Source organism: Adiantum capillus-veneris, chromosome 18, assembly GCF_014529385.1.
Source record: "Adiantum capillus-veneris isolate H3 chromosome 18, ASM1452938v2, whole genome shotgun sequence".
NCBI lineage: Eukaryota > Viridiplantae > Streptophyta > Polypodiopsida > Polypodiales > Pteridaceae > Adiantum > Adiantum capillus-veneris.
The window spans coordinates 149788356-149806013 of record NC_140948.1 but is presented as its reverse complement, the minus strand read 5'-3'; the positions used below and the strand labels follow the sequence as shown (position 1 = coordinate 149806013).

Genomic DNA, 17658 nt, shown 5'->3' with positions numbered 1-17658 from the left:
CTTTGAAACAATAACTAAGCCATTTGGAAACCTCGGTCAAAGAGGTGTTACAAGAAGCAGCTATAAATCTAGGTTTTATAGGGTTCTTCTGGAACTTCCAAACGGTATATAAAAAAGGTAATTTATGCTGGCACTTGAAACCAAAAGACTTATAAAAGTTTTAATGTTTCAAGATAACCTCTTGCATCGAAAGATCACAACCATCTGAGAGTTTACTTCACCTAACAAGCATTCTAAGCATAACATTTTGCACGTAATTAGAGCACTTATCTACGTAAGAGATTACAAAATCACGATAAAATTTCCTAAGAGCATCATGATGAGAATTTGAATTGACCTACGAGAGCCATAAGTCCCTAATCAGCACATAATAATGTTGGGTTCTCACTGACTTTTGGGTCTAGATTGTAAATTCCAGCCATCGAGAATTGTTGGACAACATCCAAGCCTGGAAGTGATCTACAGAAAATTAAACAAGTAAAGCTGACCTGGAGCAACATATGCTTTTGCTGAGGAGTTCTTTCAAAAGTTGTCAGATAAACTTACCGAACTTCTAAAGTTGCAGCATTATTAAGTAAAACAAGTCTGTGTGCATTTGTACTCTGGCAAAAGAAAGCTGACGCAGAGGAACAACGCGTTGGAAAACGTGCGGTCTTCAAACTTGTTAGGCTGGCCGCCTGTTTGTAGCAAAGAGGATCTCATTGAAAACGTGATCGGATTGTGCACATTTAGTGAATACCATGCTCGACAAAGGGATATAAAATGGTGGTTGCACACCTGATTTGACACAGAGCAGCCGTAAAGACAGGCAGAGACTAAAAGGTAGTGCGAGCAGAGGTCTGTTTCTTCAGGACGCTTGCCTTTTTCTGATAGCTTTCCTGAGCATTGATCTGCAGGAGGACCAATTGTTCCCTCAGCCTTCTGCTCATTGAAAATTTCTGTTGAGCAGGCAAACTGCATGCTGTCAACCCCTAAGCACACGCTGTAGAGAAAATTGATGCATCACTTTCACTAGTGTAGGAAACCGCTACGAAACTGAGCCTCAGAGGACTTTGAAAAAACCCTCCTAATATATATCATGGATTGGATACTCGGGACCCTCGAAATCAGCTGATGCCAGAACAAGAAACAGTAGCGAATGCTTTACCTAGGCAACATATGTACAAAATTCTGGACTCGTCAGCATGCCATGGTCCACAACTAGAAATGTCTCCACTGCCGTAAATCAAAGCAGCAAAAGAGGAATCTTCTACTGCATAGAGAACTCCTCTCATCGAGCTACCCATCAGTGCTGATGAGTCCAAAGGAGCAGACACCTTCACTCCAGTTCCAAATGTTAGAAATCTAATGTGCTTTTGCTCCTTCAAAAACACTACTTTTCTTTGAACCATTAAGGTGGCGCAGGCAACGTCTAGTACAGATACCTGTCAAAGCAAGCCCCTCACCCAGTTCATTACAGAGTCAGTATCCTCGAGTAGAAGAGATGTTTCATTGCACTATTTCCCTGTTTCCTTCAATTCACGACTTACCGTACCATCTATGTGGCCAACAGCAACATGCTCATTATGACTTGAAATGGAAATGCCAGTGACTTCTACACCAGTATTCAAGATTGCTACACACTGAAAACCAGCATCCTGATAGAATTGTTGCTCTACAGAAATCAAAGAGAAGTTAAATAAGATTTGTGATCATACATATAATGGAAAGAAAATAAGAACATCATCACATCTCTCTAACAAAAAAAATACAATGATAAACATTTTCTTCTGATGCATCTTATGAAATGACAAGGATAAAATTAATCAAATACGTGCACACGTGTATCTGTGTGGGTGTAGGGTGGTCTGTTTATCCTCTCATCATGGGGGTGAGTTGGAAACAGGCACTTCACGAGCATCCTGTACAATTAGATTATAGGAATCAGATGTAATTGACGTTGGCCTGTGTCTGTGATCACACAAACCTATTTGAGGCATCGTTAGAACTTGGGTATCAGGTTTGAACATTCACTGTGCCAAGGGAGATTGGGAAACTGGAGCTTACCATTGCAAAACCTCCTGGAGGTTTGCTAGTTGTGTCCGATACAGTGCCTGTCTATTTGATTGGCTGGTCCTTCATAAACATATGCATGAGTTTCATGTGAAATATTAGACCACAAACACAATGGCTAAGCGCCACACAAGCTGCTGACATGGAAGATGAGCAAATTCTATCGGCCAGTTTTTGATGCATTAACTTTCTGGGGCACTGGCTTTTTGGTTAGCAGACCTTTTGGGCGCGGGCGCATTGTTTTTAACAAGTTATGCCTTTGGCCTCATGCCTTTTCATACGAGCCTTGGGGGTCCTCTCTGGCAGATCACTGCTTGGTTGCACAGTTGCAGAGAGACTCCACAGCAGTTGTACTCTTCAATATAATAAGTACCGTGTGGGGCACATGCATCTGGGTAGAGAACTCTGTTCTACTGTGTCTCGTTTCGAGTTCTACTAAAAGTTCAAGTGTTATCAATTTCCAGCTTTATCGTGTGTATGCTATGGATTCACCACCTCGCCAGTGGCTTGCGGTTTACAATAGTATCAAAGCTTCAGTTGATTCTTCTTCTAAGGAGGATTCGATCCAACTTTTTGTTGCACACACCATGGATTCTAACAGAGACTCGAGGACCTACACATAGAGGATCCATACAGAGGCAGATCACTACTTTTTACAGAGGGACTAGTCAGGATGGCCGACCACAAGTTAACTATTACCCAATTACACCCTCATCGGGGTATCCTTCTTGATCGAGCCATCCACCTTGGAATGATGCCAAGGATGCAAGGATCTTCATGCCATGGACAAGGTCGAAATAGGAGGCTACAGAGCATCGTTGACCGACATCAAGCACGCCCCCCCTAGAAAGTTGACTATACATGACACTGAGGCCATACTGTAGAGACCCATGAGAGAGTTCATGGGATGATCACCATTGTATACGTTCTCCATTATACACCTCATTAGCCTTCATGTGATTGTATATGATAAACCAAGGAAGCAAAGGAAGACAAGAATGAAGCTTGGATAGGAAGAATGAATTCAAGATTCCTTCATCGATACCATAACATCTATTCTAATGTAGGTGATTGTTTCATCACTAGTCACCTCCATCTCTCTATTTCTATTTGATTTTCCATTTTGCAACATCATTTGGGAAGCTCGTTTTCTCAAAAGAAGCGAACAACCTACATCTACACCTATTTGATGTTTGCTCTGTGCAATGCTATGAAGCAAACAAAAACATCCACGAATTTTTCCAATTTGAACTTAGCAACAATAGCCTTGTTCTCTTCAAATGATTGAACCAAATCAAAGTAATCACCCATATGCTCAATCCAGTCTTCAAGAACTTGTCTACATCTTTGCCTTCCCAAGTCAAGTTCCCAGGTTGAGACTTGCGAAGCATAGCATCGATGTATCTATCGATGATTGTTGGTTGAGGTGCATCGCACGCACACTCACAAGTGGTATAAGAGCCATGCCACCTTCCTGACCCACTCCCGACGTGTGCACAAGCTTCGGTTTGAGCTAAGGCTCAATTGTGTAAAGCCTATAGAAAAGAAAATAAATTGATTTTCTTTTGCTCGAAAGCTTGGCACTGAAGTTTGAGAGCAAAGCTGAAAGCAATCAAAGTGTAGCATTGATTCTCTAAAAAAAGGCATAACATTGGAGTCCTTGCAAGCACCAACAATTTTTTTTTCTCTGAAGCAATGTTGAGCAGACTTGGGGAATAGCTCTATCTTTTGGCTACTTTGTAGCAGTGCTACAGAAGTGTGTGTGTTGCGTCCGCACACACACACACACACATACTCCCTCAAATTTGACGAGTGTGTGTGTTGCCTGCGTGCACACACACACCTTTGGCATCGGCAAGAAAATGGGAGACAATCAGCATCGGCAAGTAGGAAGAGAAGCGAGAGTAGAGAGAGAGAGAAATCTTTCAACCGGTTTTTCTCTAAGTTTTGGCATCATAAAAAGAGAAAGAGATTGCATATCACAAAGTAAAGTTTGAGGATGTTGCCTCACCACCAGTTACGCAGAATGCTGGACGTGCTAGTGATGCACCCTCCATTGGTACACAAACAAATGTTTCTCCAAAGAGAGTAGAATTGAGCAGTCAGATACTTAGAAGATCTACTTGTGTATCTCGTGCAACTGAGTGTTTTGAGCAAGGAGTGAACTATTTGCTAGTCAGTGAGTGCGGTGAGCCCTCTTTTGTTACAAAGAAGCTTTTTAGATGGAAGATAGCATGAAGTGGGAGCAGGCTATGCAATTTGAGTATAACTTGATTTTAGCCAATGAGACTTGGGGATTGACAGAGTTACCAGAGGGTAAACATGCATTGCCTTTCAAATGGGTGTACAAGAAGAAGTACACAGTAGAAGATCCCGAGACTAAGTATAAGGCTAAATTGGTTGTTAAAGGATTCAAGCAGAAGAAAGGCATAAATTTCTCCATTGTTCAAAATGACTACATTGTGTCTTGTGCTTGATTTAGTAGCTATAACGAACATGGAGTTAGTCCAAATGGATGTGAAACGACATTTCTTCATGGGGATCTTGAAGAAGATTTCCACATGAAGCAGTCAAAGGGTTTTGAGATAAAGCACGAGAATCCAAAAAGGGCAGAACTAGTGTGTAGACTCAAGAAAGCTTTGTATGGACCTAAGAAAGGATCAAGGCAGTGATACATCAAGTTCGATAAGCACATTAAATCCCAAGGTTATGCACAGAGCCAAGAGGACCATTGTGTGTACACAAGGAGGTTGAATGATGGTTCTCTCATCATTCTAATCATGTATGCAGATGATATGCTTATAGCCGGTAAGTCCAAAGATGAGATTGCAGTTTTCAAGGGTCCCTTAAGCAAGCGGTTTGCCATGAAAGATTTGGGTGATGCACATCACTTTCTTGGTATGCATATCAAGAGAGATCATAAGCATGGAATACTTGAACTATCACACAGGAAGAGTATGTTCACAAGGTCTTGCAACATTTTAACATGCAAGGGGGGAAGGCATTAAGTACCCCCATGGGTGCATATGTAAAACTTATCAAGAATCATTGACCCAAATTGGATGTTCAAAAGACAGAGATGGAAACGATGCCATATTCTTTGGCAGTTGGCAATCTCATGTTTGCCATGGTTAGCACACAAAACCAGTCATTGCATTTACAGTGGGAGTGGTCACTAGGTATATGGCGAATTTGGGCAGGAAGAATTGGGCAGCAATGAGATATACTTGAGATACATCAAGGATTCAACCAACAAGTGCTTACACTTTTTTGGGAGCAATAATGCATCCATATTGGATGCATTGATTCTGATTATGCGGGTTGTGTTTATAATATGATATTCACATGTAGCTACGTTTTCTTGTTTGCTGGAGTGATAGTCTCTTGGAGATCATGTCTCCAAAACTTCACTTCATCTTCCACCACTAAGGCCAAGTATGTTGTAGTTAATTCCAGTGCCAACAAGGAAGCTATGTGGTTATCTCATCTAGTAGGAGACCTTGATATACACCAGAATCTAGTGTTACATTGTGACATAGAGAGTATGCTTGAGTTAGTGTAAGGGACTCCTCCTAGCCATTACTTTTGACTACCACATCTAAGCCATCGACCATAAAAAGAAAAAGAAAATAATAGAAAAAAAATATTCAAGTAAATCTGGGTTCAATTCAAGTACCAAATTATACTAACAAAATGCTTTCGATTTACACCATGGGAACATGGGTATAACCAATGCATGAGAAATTAGCTTTTCATCTCAAGAAAAATAACAAAAAGAAAAAGATAAGGAGAAAGAGAAGACAATTTGAATAAGTAAGTTGTTGAATGAGTTGCTTGTTGAATAAGTAGCTTGTTGAAGAAGGATGATAAGTAATCAAGATAAGTAAAAAGAGCTTATCGATAAAGAAGATAAGTTATCAAGATAAGCTAATGCACTTATCTAAAATGTGCATATAAAGAGGGCTTCTTTTCTCATTTTACACTTCTCTCCTTCATTTTCTCAAGGTCAAAACTTGAGAGTAAGCTTGAGAAAGCCATAGCCAAGCCCCTTTCACACACCTCTCCTCTCCAAGAGAAGCCATGGCCAAAACCCTAATTAAGTTTTTCAAACCTTACACTCTCCCTCTCGTCTCCCTAACCATCAAGCTTTCCATAACTTGAATCTCGTTTATCTCTTTCCTTTTCCTCAATCCACGTAGTGAAATTGGTGGTCTTCAAGTGAAGGTGAAGAGAGAGAGTTGACTATGTTCAAAGCAAGGAGAAGGCTATACCCTACACACATTAAGGTAATATTTTCTTGTTATCTTTATGCTATTTCATTTGCTTGAAAGTGATTTACCTTTCATGTTTACTTAAATTCATGCTTAAGCTCTTATAAGCAAGCCTTTTCCTTGTTTTCCTAGATAGTATGCATGATGAATGGTAAGTAATATCTTTAATTATCCCTTAATCTCTGAAATAAACTTTTTTATTGATTTTTAAGTGGCTTTTATTCTTGTACCTAAATTACTCTTATGAAGGTAAATGCCATAAATCAAAGGCAGCTGAGTAATGGAATTGTTTTTTTTTTTAACTAACCTTATTTTCCAAAAGAGAAATTATAATTTTTCCAAAATAAATGCTCTCATGAAAGGCTCACAACTTTTTCTTGATTTTGCATAAGTTGTGTGTAAAAATTTTAGTGAACACTAAGATAATATCCAATTTTCAAGAGGGATTTGAGTTTTGAAGGGTAAGTTTATCATAACCAAAGGAGTTGAAGATTCCCTCTCTTCCCTCTTGCCAATTGGAAAATCCCAAATCTTTAAGCCTCTCCTACTTGTGTGATGAATCCTCTCCATGAAAGCAAGAGGTAAGCCTAAACCCTATCTTGAGAAGGATTTGTTGATCATTCGTACTCCATTGTCCACTCTTAGGAACTTCACAAATTACTCTTAGACTCTCACTCATTGAAAGCTTCTAATCTTGCCTAAAACATCATTTAATCTTGCATAATCAATTAAAGGAAGCTTTAGATTATTTGTCTTAAGATCACAAGTTGATGCATTCAAAATGTTAGTGTCCTGAAGATGAGCAAAGGTTTGGGAACTCACAAAAAATAAGGGAGAACTTATTACGTCTGAAGGCCATGCGAGATCATTTTATACTATTTTGGTCTTGATCCTAACCATTAGACCAAGGATTGCCCATTCAATAACTCAAGTTTTACAAGACTGGTAGATAACTATGAGCCAAAAATTTGAAGCCAAACCAAAATTTCAAAAACTTTAGGCCTAGATCACCATGAGCTCAATAGAAATTTTCCTAATAGAACTTCAATCAAAATCAGAGATCTCGTCAAAATCAAGAGAACTTTAGACCAAGAAACCCACCTTTTATGCAAAATGGGCCACCCAAAACAAACAACAACATCAACAACAGTAACTACAACAATGAGAGTAAATTCAACCGTCAACCTTGTCCAAGAGAGAAGGAAATCAATGACCTCAAGGAAGAGCTCAAGGTGCTAGAGATAAAGGAAATCAAGAACATGCATATGTTCATGCTACAATTGAAAATCAAGGAGTTGATGAATAATTTTCAGTAATTCAAACCCTAGGAGAGTATCAAGGTAAGCATTTTACCCTATTGGTTGATTTTAGGAGTACACATTCTTTCATCTCTCCTAGATTCATTAGAAACCTCATTCTGTCTAAACACTTTGATGCAGACCTCACATTGGAATTAGTAGCAACGGATAGGAAAGTTAAGTCTTATACTTCATTGGGTAACTTGAATTTTGTTTTGGATGGTCACAACACTTCAACTTGTTTTAGAGTCTTACCCATAGGAGTCTACAATGGAATTCTTGGAATGGATTGGCTTAAGGTCAATGATTCTCACATACATTGTAAAAATGATTCATTAGCTTTTTCAAACGAGTGTAACTCCAGGGTTATTGTTACCAAAAAGCGAGGACAACCTAAACTTCAACTAGTGAACTTCACCAAACTAATGAAGAGCTATAGAAAGGACAAGATGATTTATGTAGTAAAGCTTAACCCTGCTAAGAAAAAGTTAGAAACACCTGAACCTGAGTGGCTAACAGAATTTGATGATGTATTTCCTGAAGAATTTTCATAGTTACCACCCAAGCATGTAGTTGATCATGCTATAGATCTTATTCCAGGAGCTCAACCAATTGCTCGTAGACCATACAAGATGTTAGTGCCCAAGTGTGCGGAACTCAAAGAGCAACTTACTCAACTTCTTGAACAAGGCTTTATTTGACTCAATGTTTCTCCATGGAGTACCCCCGTTCTTTTTAATTGAAAGAAGGGTGGTAATTTATGCCTCTGTAATGATTATCACGGACTAAATCAGGTAGCAATCAAGAATAAGTATGCAATACCAAGGATTGATGAGTTACCACGTAAGTTACTTGATCGATTACATGAAGCCTCTATTTTCACAAAAAATGATTTTAACTCCAAGTACTATCAAATCCGAATCAAGGACGAGGATATACCAAAGACATGATTCAATACTCAATTTGGACATTATGAGTTAACAGTCATGCCTTTTGGACTCACAAATGCTCCAGCAACTTTTAATTGCCTTATGACCGACGCGTTTGGAGAACACCTTGATGATTTTATTCTTGTCTTCTTGATGATATTTTGGTTTACTCAAAGAATAAGGAAGAACATGAACAACATCTGCAACGAGTACTTGAATTTCTACGTCACAATAAGCTTTAAGCTAAGGGTAGAAAATGCACCTTCTTCATTGACAAAGTGGACTACTTGGGATTTATTGTATCCAAGGATGGCATTTCTACTGATCCAAGTAAGATTGAAGTTGTTGTAGCTTGTCATACTCCTAAATCTATCAAAGAAGTACGTGGATTTCTTAGATTAATGGGATGGTATTGTATGTTTAATGAAGGCTATGCTAAGATAGCTTCTCCATTGACTAATATCCTTAACAATACTAAATTCTTTACTTGGAATGAACATGCTCAAGCAAGCTTTGAGAAACTCAAAGAAACTTTGGTGAATGCTCCAATACTATGACTTTCAGACTTCTCGAGGACATTCACTGTACTCATGATGTAAGTGGAAAAGCAATTGATGGCATTCTATCTCAAGAAAGAAGATCGGAAGCTTATGAATCTTGTAAATTATGCACTCATGAGTTAAATTATCCTACGCATGACTTGGAATTGTTGGCCGTTGTACATGCTCTTAAAGTATGGTGGCATTATCTTCTTGAAAGGACATTCACGACTAAGGATATAATTCAAGCTTTCATGAAAGGTGTCTTTATGGATCACGGCTTACCTCGTCGCACAATTTTGGATTGTGTGACAAGTTTCATGAAAGGTGTCTTTATGTATCACGGCTTACCTCATCGCACAATTTTGGATTGTGATGCAAAGTTCACTTCAAATTTTGGAAAGCCTTATTCTCAGCTACAATAACTCAATTGAATTTTAGTACTAAAATCGGAGAGAACCAATGAAATCATTGAGGATATTTTATGAGCCTATTGTATGCGTGGCCAGAGTAAATGGACCAGATATTTGTGTTTGGTTAATTTGCATATAATTCCTCATTCCAACGTTCAAATGAAATGTCTCCTTTTCAAGCATTATATGGACAAGAGTGTCTACTCCATAAAAATGGAGAGACTCTCTCATAAGGATTCAAGCATCCAAAGATATGTTGGATAAAATGGAATTGCAGAAAAATCTCATACGTTAGGACATAAAAACTGCTCAAGATAGACAAAAGAGTTACGTTGACCCTAAATGATCTATTTGAATCTTTAAAGAAGGGGATATTGTATTTTTGAGAGTGAAACCTAATTGTAGCTCTGTATCAATGGGTGAATGTAAGAAGGTTAGTGCCAGATATTGTGGACCTTTTATCATCACAAAGAAAATCAATGATTAAGCTTACAGATTCCTTTTATCGCCATATATCAAGGTACATGATGTTTTTCACGTCAGCTTACTCAAGAAGTATGTACCTGATCCAAATCACATTCTTGGTGATTCTCTATTATTTACTTCCATCGATGGAACTTTTGAAGTATACCTTGAAGCTATTCTTCAAAGTAGAACTAAACCTCTTCATAATCGAATCATCACTGAACACATTGTCAAATAAACAACTTACCCTGTAGAGAATGCTACTTGGGAATGTGATGATGTACTAAGACATAATTACTCAGATTTCATGTCAAGGTGAGGACACCTCGAATTTTCAAATGGGGAGGATGTAAGATCTTCGATTTTTGGGTCTCCTTTAAAAATAAGAAAATAGATTCCAATGCTCACTTCATAAAATTCTCAGTTTAGGATGCTCAGTTCACACTGTTTTAAGGTTTTAAAATGAAAATCAAGGTCATTTTCATGTTTCGGCAGGTCAGACAGACGTTTGGTTTAGTTTTGGAAAAACTCACTTTTTTTGGTTTTTCGTGTTTTTTGTACCTTTCGGTGCTTTTTTGCAAAAAGCAGGGCTTGATTCTTAACCTACAACTCCCAAGAATGATATGGGTAAGTTTTATAGAAATCCGTTTTTTAGGCGCTTTTCACGATATTTTTAGCTTTTCATAATTTTTAGTGTTTTTTAGTGAAAACGAATCTGCTTTCTTGTTTTGGTGGACAAGAGGAACCCGTGGTTTAACTTCAGAATTAATCTTTATTGCTTTTTATGTTATTTTTTCCTTTTTATGCTTTTCGGTGATTTTGAAAAGCAACGTGCTTTTTAGGATGACTAAATATAAAAATAATATTTTTTGTATTGAGGCAGTCCGGGGCGGGCAACAAGAAGAGCGGCCTCTAAACACCCTTCGAGGCTCCCGTGCTGCTCAATTGGGGATGGGGCAAGCACAATAAGAGACACAACAGCCCACAGCCAGAAACCAAACAAGAAAAGGGGCACCACCTAGTTGTAGATGCGAACTAGAACAAACGTGATATCTCCTTGTACTCAAACGCACAAAGAGAGGGGAATGCAAGATAGCCACACACACCAAACACAAACATTCACCACGCCAAAGAGAGGTAAAGAGCACAAATCAACTTGAGCAACTCAGTCCTAGCCTTAAAGACTAGATACACACCAAGCTTGATGAGAAATAGAGAGACAACACAAAACTTGACCTTGTTGCCAATACACAAATTGTCTTAGGGTCACGGGAGCCCTCTCACCGAGCACCCTCTTACAATTCACCTTTTAGGCAAACAATTCAACAAGCCCTCAAACCACCAAGCATGAAATACCACAACAAACTTCAAGGACAATATACCTTCAACCACCTGATGAGCCAACTTATCAAGTCAATTTGGAGAGAAGAGTCGCAGTTGTAGCATACAATTGCACCCAAAACTATAAATCTTATTTATGCACAAGAGTAGGCTACAAGTGTGGTGAAGAGTATGGCATACACTCCACTCCTCTAGATGGCATAACTAACTTCAAGCTTCTCCATGCACCTATGTGTAATGATGGAATAGAGCACTCACGATGCACACACTCTACACAACTAGGCTTGAAGAGTGGTGTGTTATGTGTTGAGAATGGTGTGGTGTAGTGTGATCATGTGATGATTTACAAGGGAGAGAAGGGCTCTATTTATAGGTTTTAGAAGCCCCGATTAGAATTAGGCCTAATCAAATTTATTTGAAGGAATAAAAGATTATGCATTTTTTATTTTTATTTTTAATGAGGGTGGGTCTCTCTTGTCCTTTGAGTCACATGGATGTGGGCTCAAGGGAAGAGAATTATTGAGGATGAAAGGAGAGAGGATTGAGTGAATAATTTGGGAATGCCTACTCTAGTAGAGGGTGCATTTTACAATAAGGTTAGTGGTTAGTAGTTAGTAATTATCACTAAAAAATATTTACAAAATCTTTCACCAAATGGTGAGATATATGATGAGAAAAGTTAGAGAAGGGATGAGCTTGTAAAGCAAGGTTGAAGCTTGGAGAAGTTGACATTCACCTCTTTACAGCACCGGTAGAAGAAGCGGTCAGCATGGCAAAGTAACGCGTGTCGATGAAGCTATGTTATCTTCAAACCTTGGAAAATTCATGATAAAGACTTCATTTGCAGAGGTTAACCTTGGATTTTTGCTGATTTTTTGAAGTTCTTTACAAAGCTGAAGAGAGTATGGTAATATGGACATATATGTAGAGAGAAAGGGGACACATAGGGTGTAGAAATGGAGGATGAAGGCTATGGAGGTATGAGAGATGTCGAAATGTTGAAAAGGGTGAATTAAGACATGGGAGTTGCAGGTTTAGGAGTGGGAAGGAGAGAGAGGAGTGTGTGTGAAAGAGGAAAATGATAAAGTGGAAGAGGGAGTGTGGCTGCATAGCATGGGCAAACTAGGGTCCACCAATAAAATCATAGCTCACAGCTCGTAGCTCAAAAAAATATGAAAAAGTTTGAGGTGAAAGTTCAGCTCACGAGCTACAACTTTTGTTTGTATCACCTTCTCAAATTTGGGGAGCATGTGATCTTTAAAAATTCAGCAAAACCGACTGTTTTTTCCACTACACAAGGTCCTTGTGAGGTCCTTCTTTGGATGATTCTTCTGAATACCTCCAAGAGTGAGCTCCCCATGGTGCATGCATGCATGCCACATACCCTTGACCTTATTTGGTAGGTCTATAATTGAAGATAGTATTGAGATCGTGATATAAGTGAATAGTACGACTAAGAAAATCAAATATTGAGGGGTCTAAAAAAATATGTACATGTCAAATATAAATAATATAGGTGGAAAATATATAAAGGGGTCAAAATAAATCTCTCTCATTATAAGTCTATCATAAAAAGATAAATATTTTTGGTGTTCTAATTTATGAGAGTAAAAGAGAATAGATGTAGGAAGGAAAAATCACAATAGTGAAAAAATATACACATAAATAAAACTAGTTTTTTTGGATTTTTGTTGGGATGGAATTACACCAAAAATAAGAGAAGCTTGCATGAAATTATTTTTTTATGGAATAAAGAGCATGCAAAATGGTAAGAAAAAATATGGTAATGGTGAGTCAATGTACATGATATAAATAACACATACGTAAGTATAAATATTTAAATAAATACCAAAATAATTATGAAAAATCCTTTTATTTAGGCTCTATATACAATGAAATATTTACACACAAATGGGCCATAATATATTGTTTTTCTTTTTTTGGCTCAAATGGCCCAGTGACTAACTAATTAAGGGTTTTTAAGAAAATATGGGGAAAGTCCCCTAACTCACACACGCCTATGTACAGTGAAATGGTAGGCATAGCCACAGTGTTTGAGTGATTTAATAGGGTGAGGTAACTCGCTATGTAAAGTACAGAGAGCCGAAAAACGGCTATCATTAGCCCCCCCCTTAGATAATGGTACATTCATGTACCATTTATCCGATCATACAACATGTAGATTGTGTAACGTCTGTCTTTGTCTGCTCTCATCTTTGAAGAACCTTTGTTGTATGATTAAGAAACCTTGTGTGATATGAAAGGTTCTCAGATCCAATAGCAGGATGTAATGAAGTGACTGAGTAAACCTCCTCCATTGAGAAAGTTTCCATAAGCACCCCCCAGGATCAAAGATCTTGAAATATCTTTCCCAAAGAGAGATGTATGGTATGGAATCACTTACTGATTTCGGTTGAAGAAACTTGTAGATTTTATTGTTGTCCATCATTGCATCTATCACTATGAATGTGATATAAAAGATTGGTCGCTCTTCCTCCTGTGTAAAGTTGATATATTTTCTACGATCTTCAAGAGCTTGTATGAGCAATTTCCTGAACTGTAGCTCATAAAATTCATTCAACCTAGGTAGGCTCATCAAGTCAAAAATTCTATGACCTTCATGATTTAGGAAAGCTTGATCCATGCTTCCAACTGCTATTGGACGATATTGCAAATAGTTTACCACATAAGTAGATAATAGACGAAGGTTTCTATAGCTTCCAACACATTGGAAGAGAATAGATTTTGGTACTGATTGATAAAATATCCACAAGTAGCAATCAACAACTTTTTCATCTATGATGAAGACCAGAAGCATCACAATGTGTGACCTCCATACACCAAAGAACCAAATGTAGAAGGTTTGGAAACATCTGTTAATCACCAAGTATTCATGTCCTCTTCCACTTAAGAAGGTATGGTGCCCTCGATGAAAGGTATATGTGAAGAGAGAAGAAGTTGACTTTGAAGAGGTGAAACCCAATGTGAAGATGATTGGGGCTTCAAAAGCTTAGATTTTCTTGCTAAGAGATTGTCCCATGAATGGAGAGCCACCCACTAAAACACCATTGGAGAGAATGATACCCTTCTGACGGTTTCCTTTTATGATTTTATTTTTTACTACTCTGCCATGTTCTTCATCCCCTTCTAAGCCCCCCCTTTGGCAAGGTTGTAACTCCTCACATTGTACCACCTCAAAGGTTGATGGATTACTGTTTGCTTTTGTGAAAACTTTGGCTTCTTGCATGATAGGTTCCTCCATGCTTAATATACATGGGTCATACCAATGCTTTTCAACATCCTCAAACACTTCTTGAAGATTATCCTCACATAGATTCAACTCACACTCTTCTACTTTGTTTTGGAGTTGGCATTCCATGTACACAATCATCTCTTTATGATCAATGTGGTCTATGATCTCCCCACCTATGATTTCATCTTCTTCTTCACCCTCTTCTTTTAGACAAGATACACTCTCAAAACATTCCATAAGATCAAGGTTACCTTCAAGGTCTTCATTCTCCATAGAGTCATGTTACACAAAAGCTTCGTCTGCTCGGATTAGAAATTGATCCTCTGCCAAAAGGTTGGATGTATCCATTATTGAATCATCAATGCCATTTGAGATATCTTGTGTCGATTTTTGCATGCTTGTGATAAAGGTAGAAGAAAAGGATTCCACATTTGAATCTTGGCCACACACTTTAGTACTTGAATAATCAGTTGGCATGTAAGTAACTTCTTCAACATTTGTCGGAGTAGAAGGAGACAAGTATGGCAAAGGAGATGACTCCTTGATAGAAACATTTTCATGATGGTTGGTTCTTCCAGCATGATGGAAACCATTTTTGATGTAGAAGTACTTGTGAAACTTCCTTCGGGCAATAGTGACCGCTTCTTCAAAGGTAGAGGGTCCACTACAAGTAACCTTAGTCTTTAGGAAAGGAGACAAACCCAAAATAAATTTTTCCATTTTTACATAATCTGGAAATGTAGAAATAAACCCATATCCTCCCCATTGAAGAGAAAAAATATCCTCATAAGCATAGTAGTATTCACCATGTTGTTGAAGTCTCCCTAATGAAGCGCGTGCTTTCTCCGTTGTTGGAATTTAGAGAATCTGGTCTTCAAAGCTTTGGAAATTTGGGTGTACCCATCTTCAATCTGAGAAGACATACTCCAAAACCATTGCTCAGCGTTGCCTCTAAGGCATAGCAATAGAAAATCCCCTTTTTCAATGTCATCCCTTTTACCAAGGATACGACAAACCATTCTAAAATCAGCAAGAAAATCATCAACATCTTCTTCTAGATTTCCGAAGAAGATTGGGATATCATCAAAGGTATAGCGTGTCATAGTCTCTCAATGCTAGAACCACACAAAGATTAGTTCCAAACAATCATTTTCTCTCATGACATCAACTAACTACACAAAGTTTTGAAAGGTCTCATGAATTCTAGATTCTTATGTGAAAATGTTTTTTTTCCTTTCTTATGTTATGCTAATCCAAACCATATTCTAGATCAATTTTTGTTGCATTGAAATTAAACTCGGTCATACAAGTTTTCATGATTCATATAATCTTCTTGATTATGCTAAAATTCAAGCATTCATGCAATACAACAACACTAAGCAAAAAGTCAGTTCCTCAGTGGGGGCACCAATTTGAGGCGGTCCGGGGCGGGCAACAAGAAGAGCAGCCTCTAAACACCCTTCGAGGCTCCCGTGCTGCTTAATTGGGGCTGGGGCAAGCACAATCAGAGATACAACAGCCCACAGCCAGAAACCAAACAAGAAAAGGGGCACCACCTAGTTGTAGATGCGAACTAGAACGCACGTGATATCTCCTTGTACTCAAACGCACAAAGAGAGGGGAATGCAAGATAGCTACACACACCAAACACAAACATTCACCATGCCAGAGAGAGGTAAAGAGCACAAATCAACTTGAGCAACTCAGTCCTAGCCTTAAAGACTAGATACACACCAAGCTTGATGAGAAATAGAGAGACAACACAAAACTTGACCTTGTTGCAAATACACAAATTGTCTTAGGGTCACGGGAGCCCTCTCACCAAGCACCCTCTTACAATTCACCTTTTAGGCAAACAATTCAACAAGCCTTCAAACCACCAAGCATGAAATGCCACAATAAACTTCAAGGACAATATACCTTCAACCACCTGATGAGCCAACTTATCAAGTCAATTTGGAGAGAAGAGTCGCAGTTGTAGCATACAATTGCACCCAAAACTATAAATCTTATTTATGCACAAGAGTAGGCTACAAGTGTGGTGAAGAGTATGGCATACACTCCACTCCTCTAGATGGCATAACTAACTTCAAGCTTCTCCATGCACCTATGTGTAATGATGGAATAGAGCACTCACGATGCACACACTCTACACAACTAGGCTTAAAGAGTGCTGTGTTATGTGTTGAGAATGGTGTGGTGTAGTGTAATCATGTGATGATTTACAAGGAGAGAAGGGCTCTATTTATAGGTTTTAGAAGCCCCGATTAGGATTAGGCCTAATCAAGTTTATTTGAAGGAATAAAAGATTATGCATTTTTTATTTTTATTTTTAATGAGGGTGGGTCTCTCTTGTCCTTTGAGTCACATGGATGTGGGCTCAAGGGAAGAGAATTATTGAGGATGAAAGGAGAGAGGATTGAGTGAATAATTTGGGAATGCCTACTCTAGTAGAGGGTGCATTTTACAATAAGGTTAGTGGTTAGTAGTTAGTAATTATCACTAAAAAATATTTACAAAATCATTCACCAAATGGTGAGATATATGATGAGAAAATTTAGAGAAGGGATGAGCTTGTAAAGCAAGGTTGAAGCTTGGAGAAGTTGACATTCACCTCTTTACAGCACCGATAGAAGAAGCGGTCAGCATGGCGAAGTAACGCGTGTTGATGAAGCTATGTTATCTTCAAACCTTGGAAAATTCATGATAAAGACTTCATTTGCAGAGGTTAACCTTGGATTTTTGCTGATTTTTTGAAGTTCTTTACAAAGCTGAAGAGAGTATGGTAATATGGACATATATGTAGAGAGAAAGGGTGACACATATGGTGTAGAAATGGAGGATGAAGGCTATGGAGGTATGAGAGATGTGGCAATGGTGAAAAGGGTGAATTAAGACATGGGAGTTGCAGGTTTGGGAGTGGGAAGGAGAGGGAGGAGTGTGTGTGAAAGAGGAAAATGATAAAGTGGAAGAGGGAGTGTGGCTGCATAGCATGGGCAAACTAGGGTCCACCAATAAAATCATAGCTCACAGCTCGTAGCTCAAAAAAATATTAAAAAGTTTGAGGTGAAAGTTCAGCTCACGAGCTACAACTTTT

The 17658-nt window shown here is 38.4% G+C and overlaps 1 protein-coding gene across 1 annotated transcript; it reads right to left on the bottom strand.

Moving 5' to 3' along the window:
* Positions 1-256: 256 nt before the first annotated feature.
* Positions 257-2915, bottom strand: LOC147436631 (uncharacterized). Its single transcript, XM_086487881.1, has 8 exons — positions 2752-2915; positions 2047-2115; positions 1822-1901; positions 1530-1654; positions 1148-1424; positions 778-890; positions 547-677; positions 257-459 (listed from the first exon to the last, which is right to left on the bottom strand). The coding sequence occupies exons 1-8, from the start codon at positions 2913-2915 to the stop codon at positions 357-359; spliced, it is 1062 nt and encodes a 353-aa protein (XP_086344007.1). The 3' UTR covers positions 257-356.
* Between the last annotated feature and the right edge of the window lie 14743 nt (positions 2916-17658).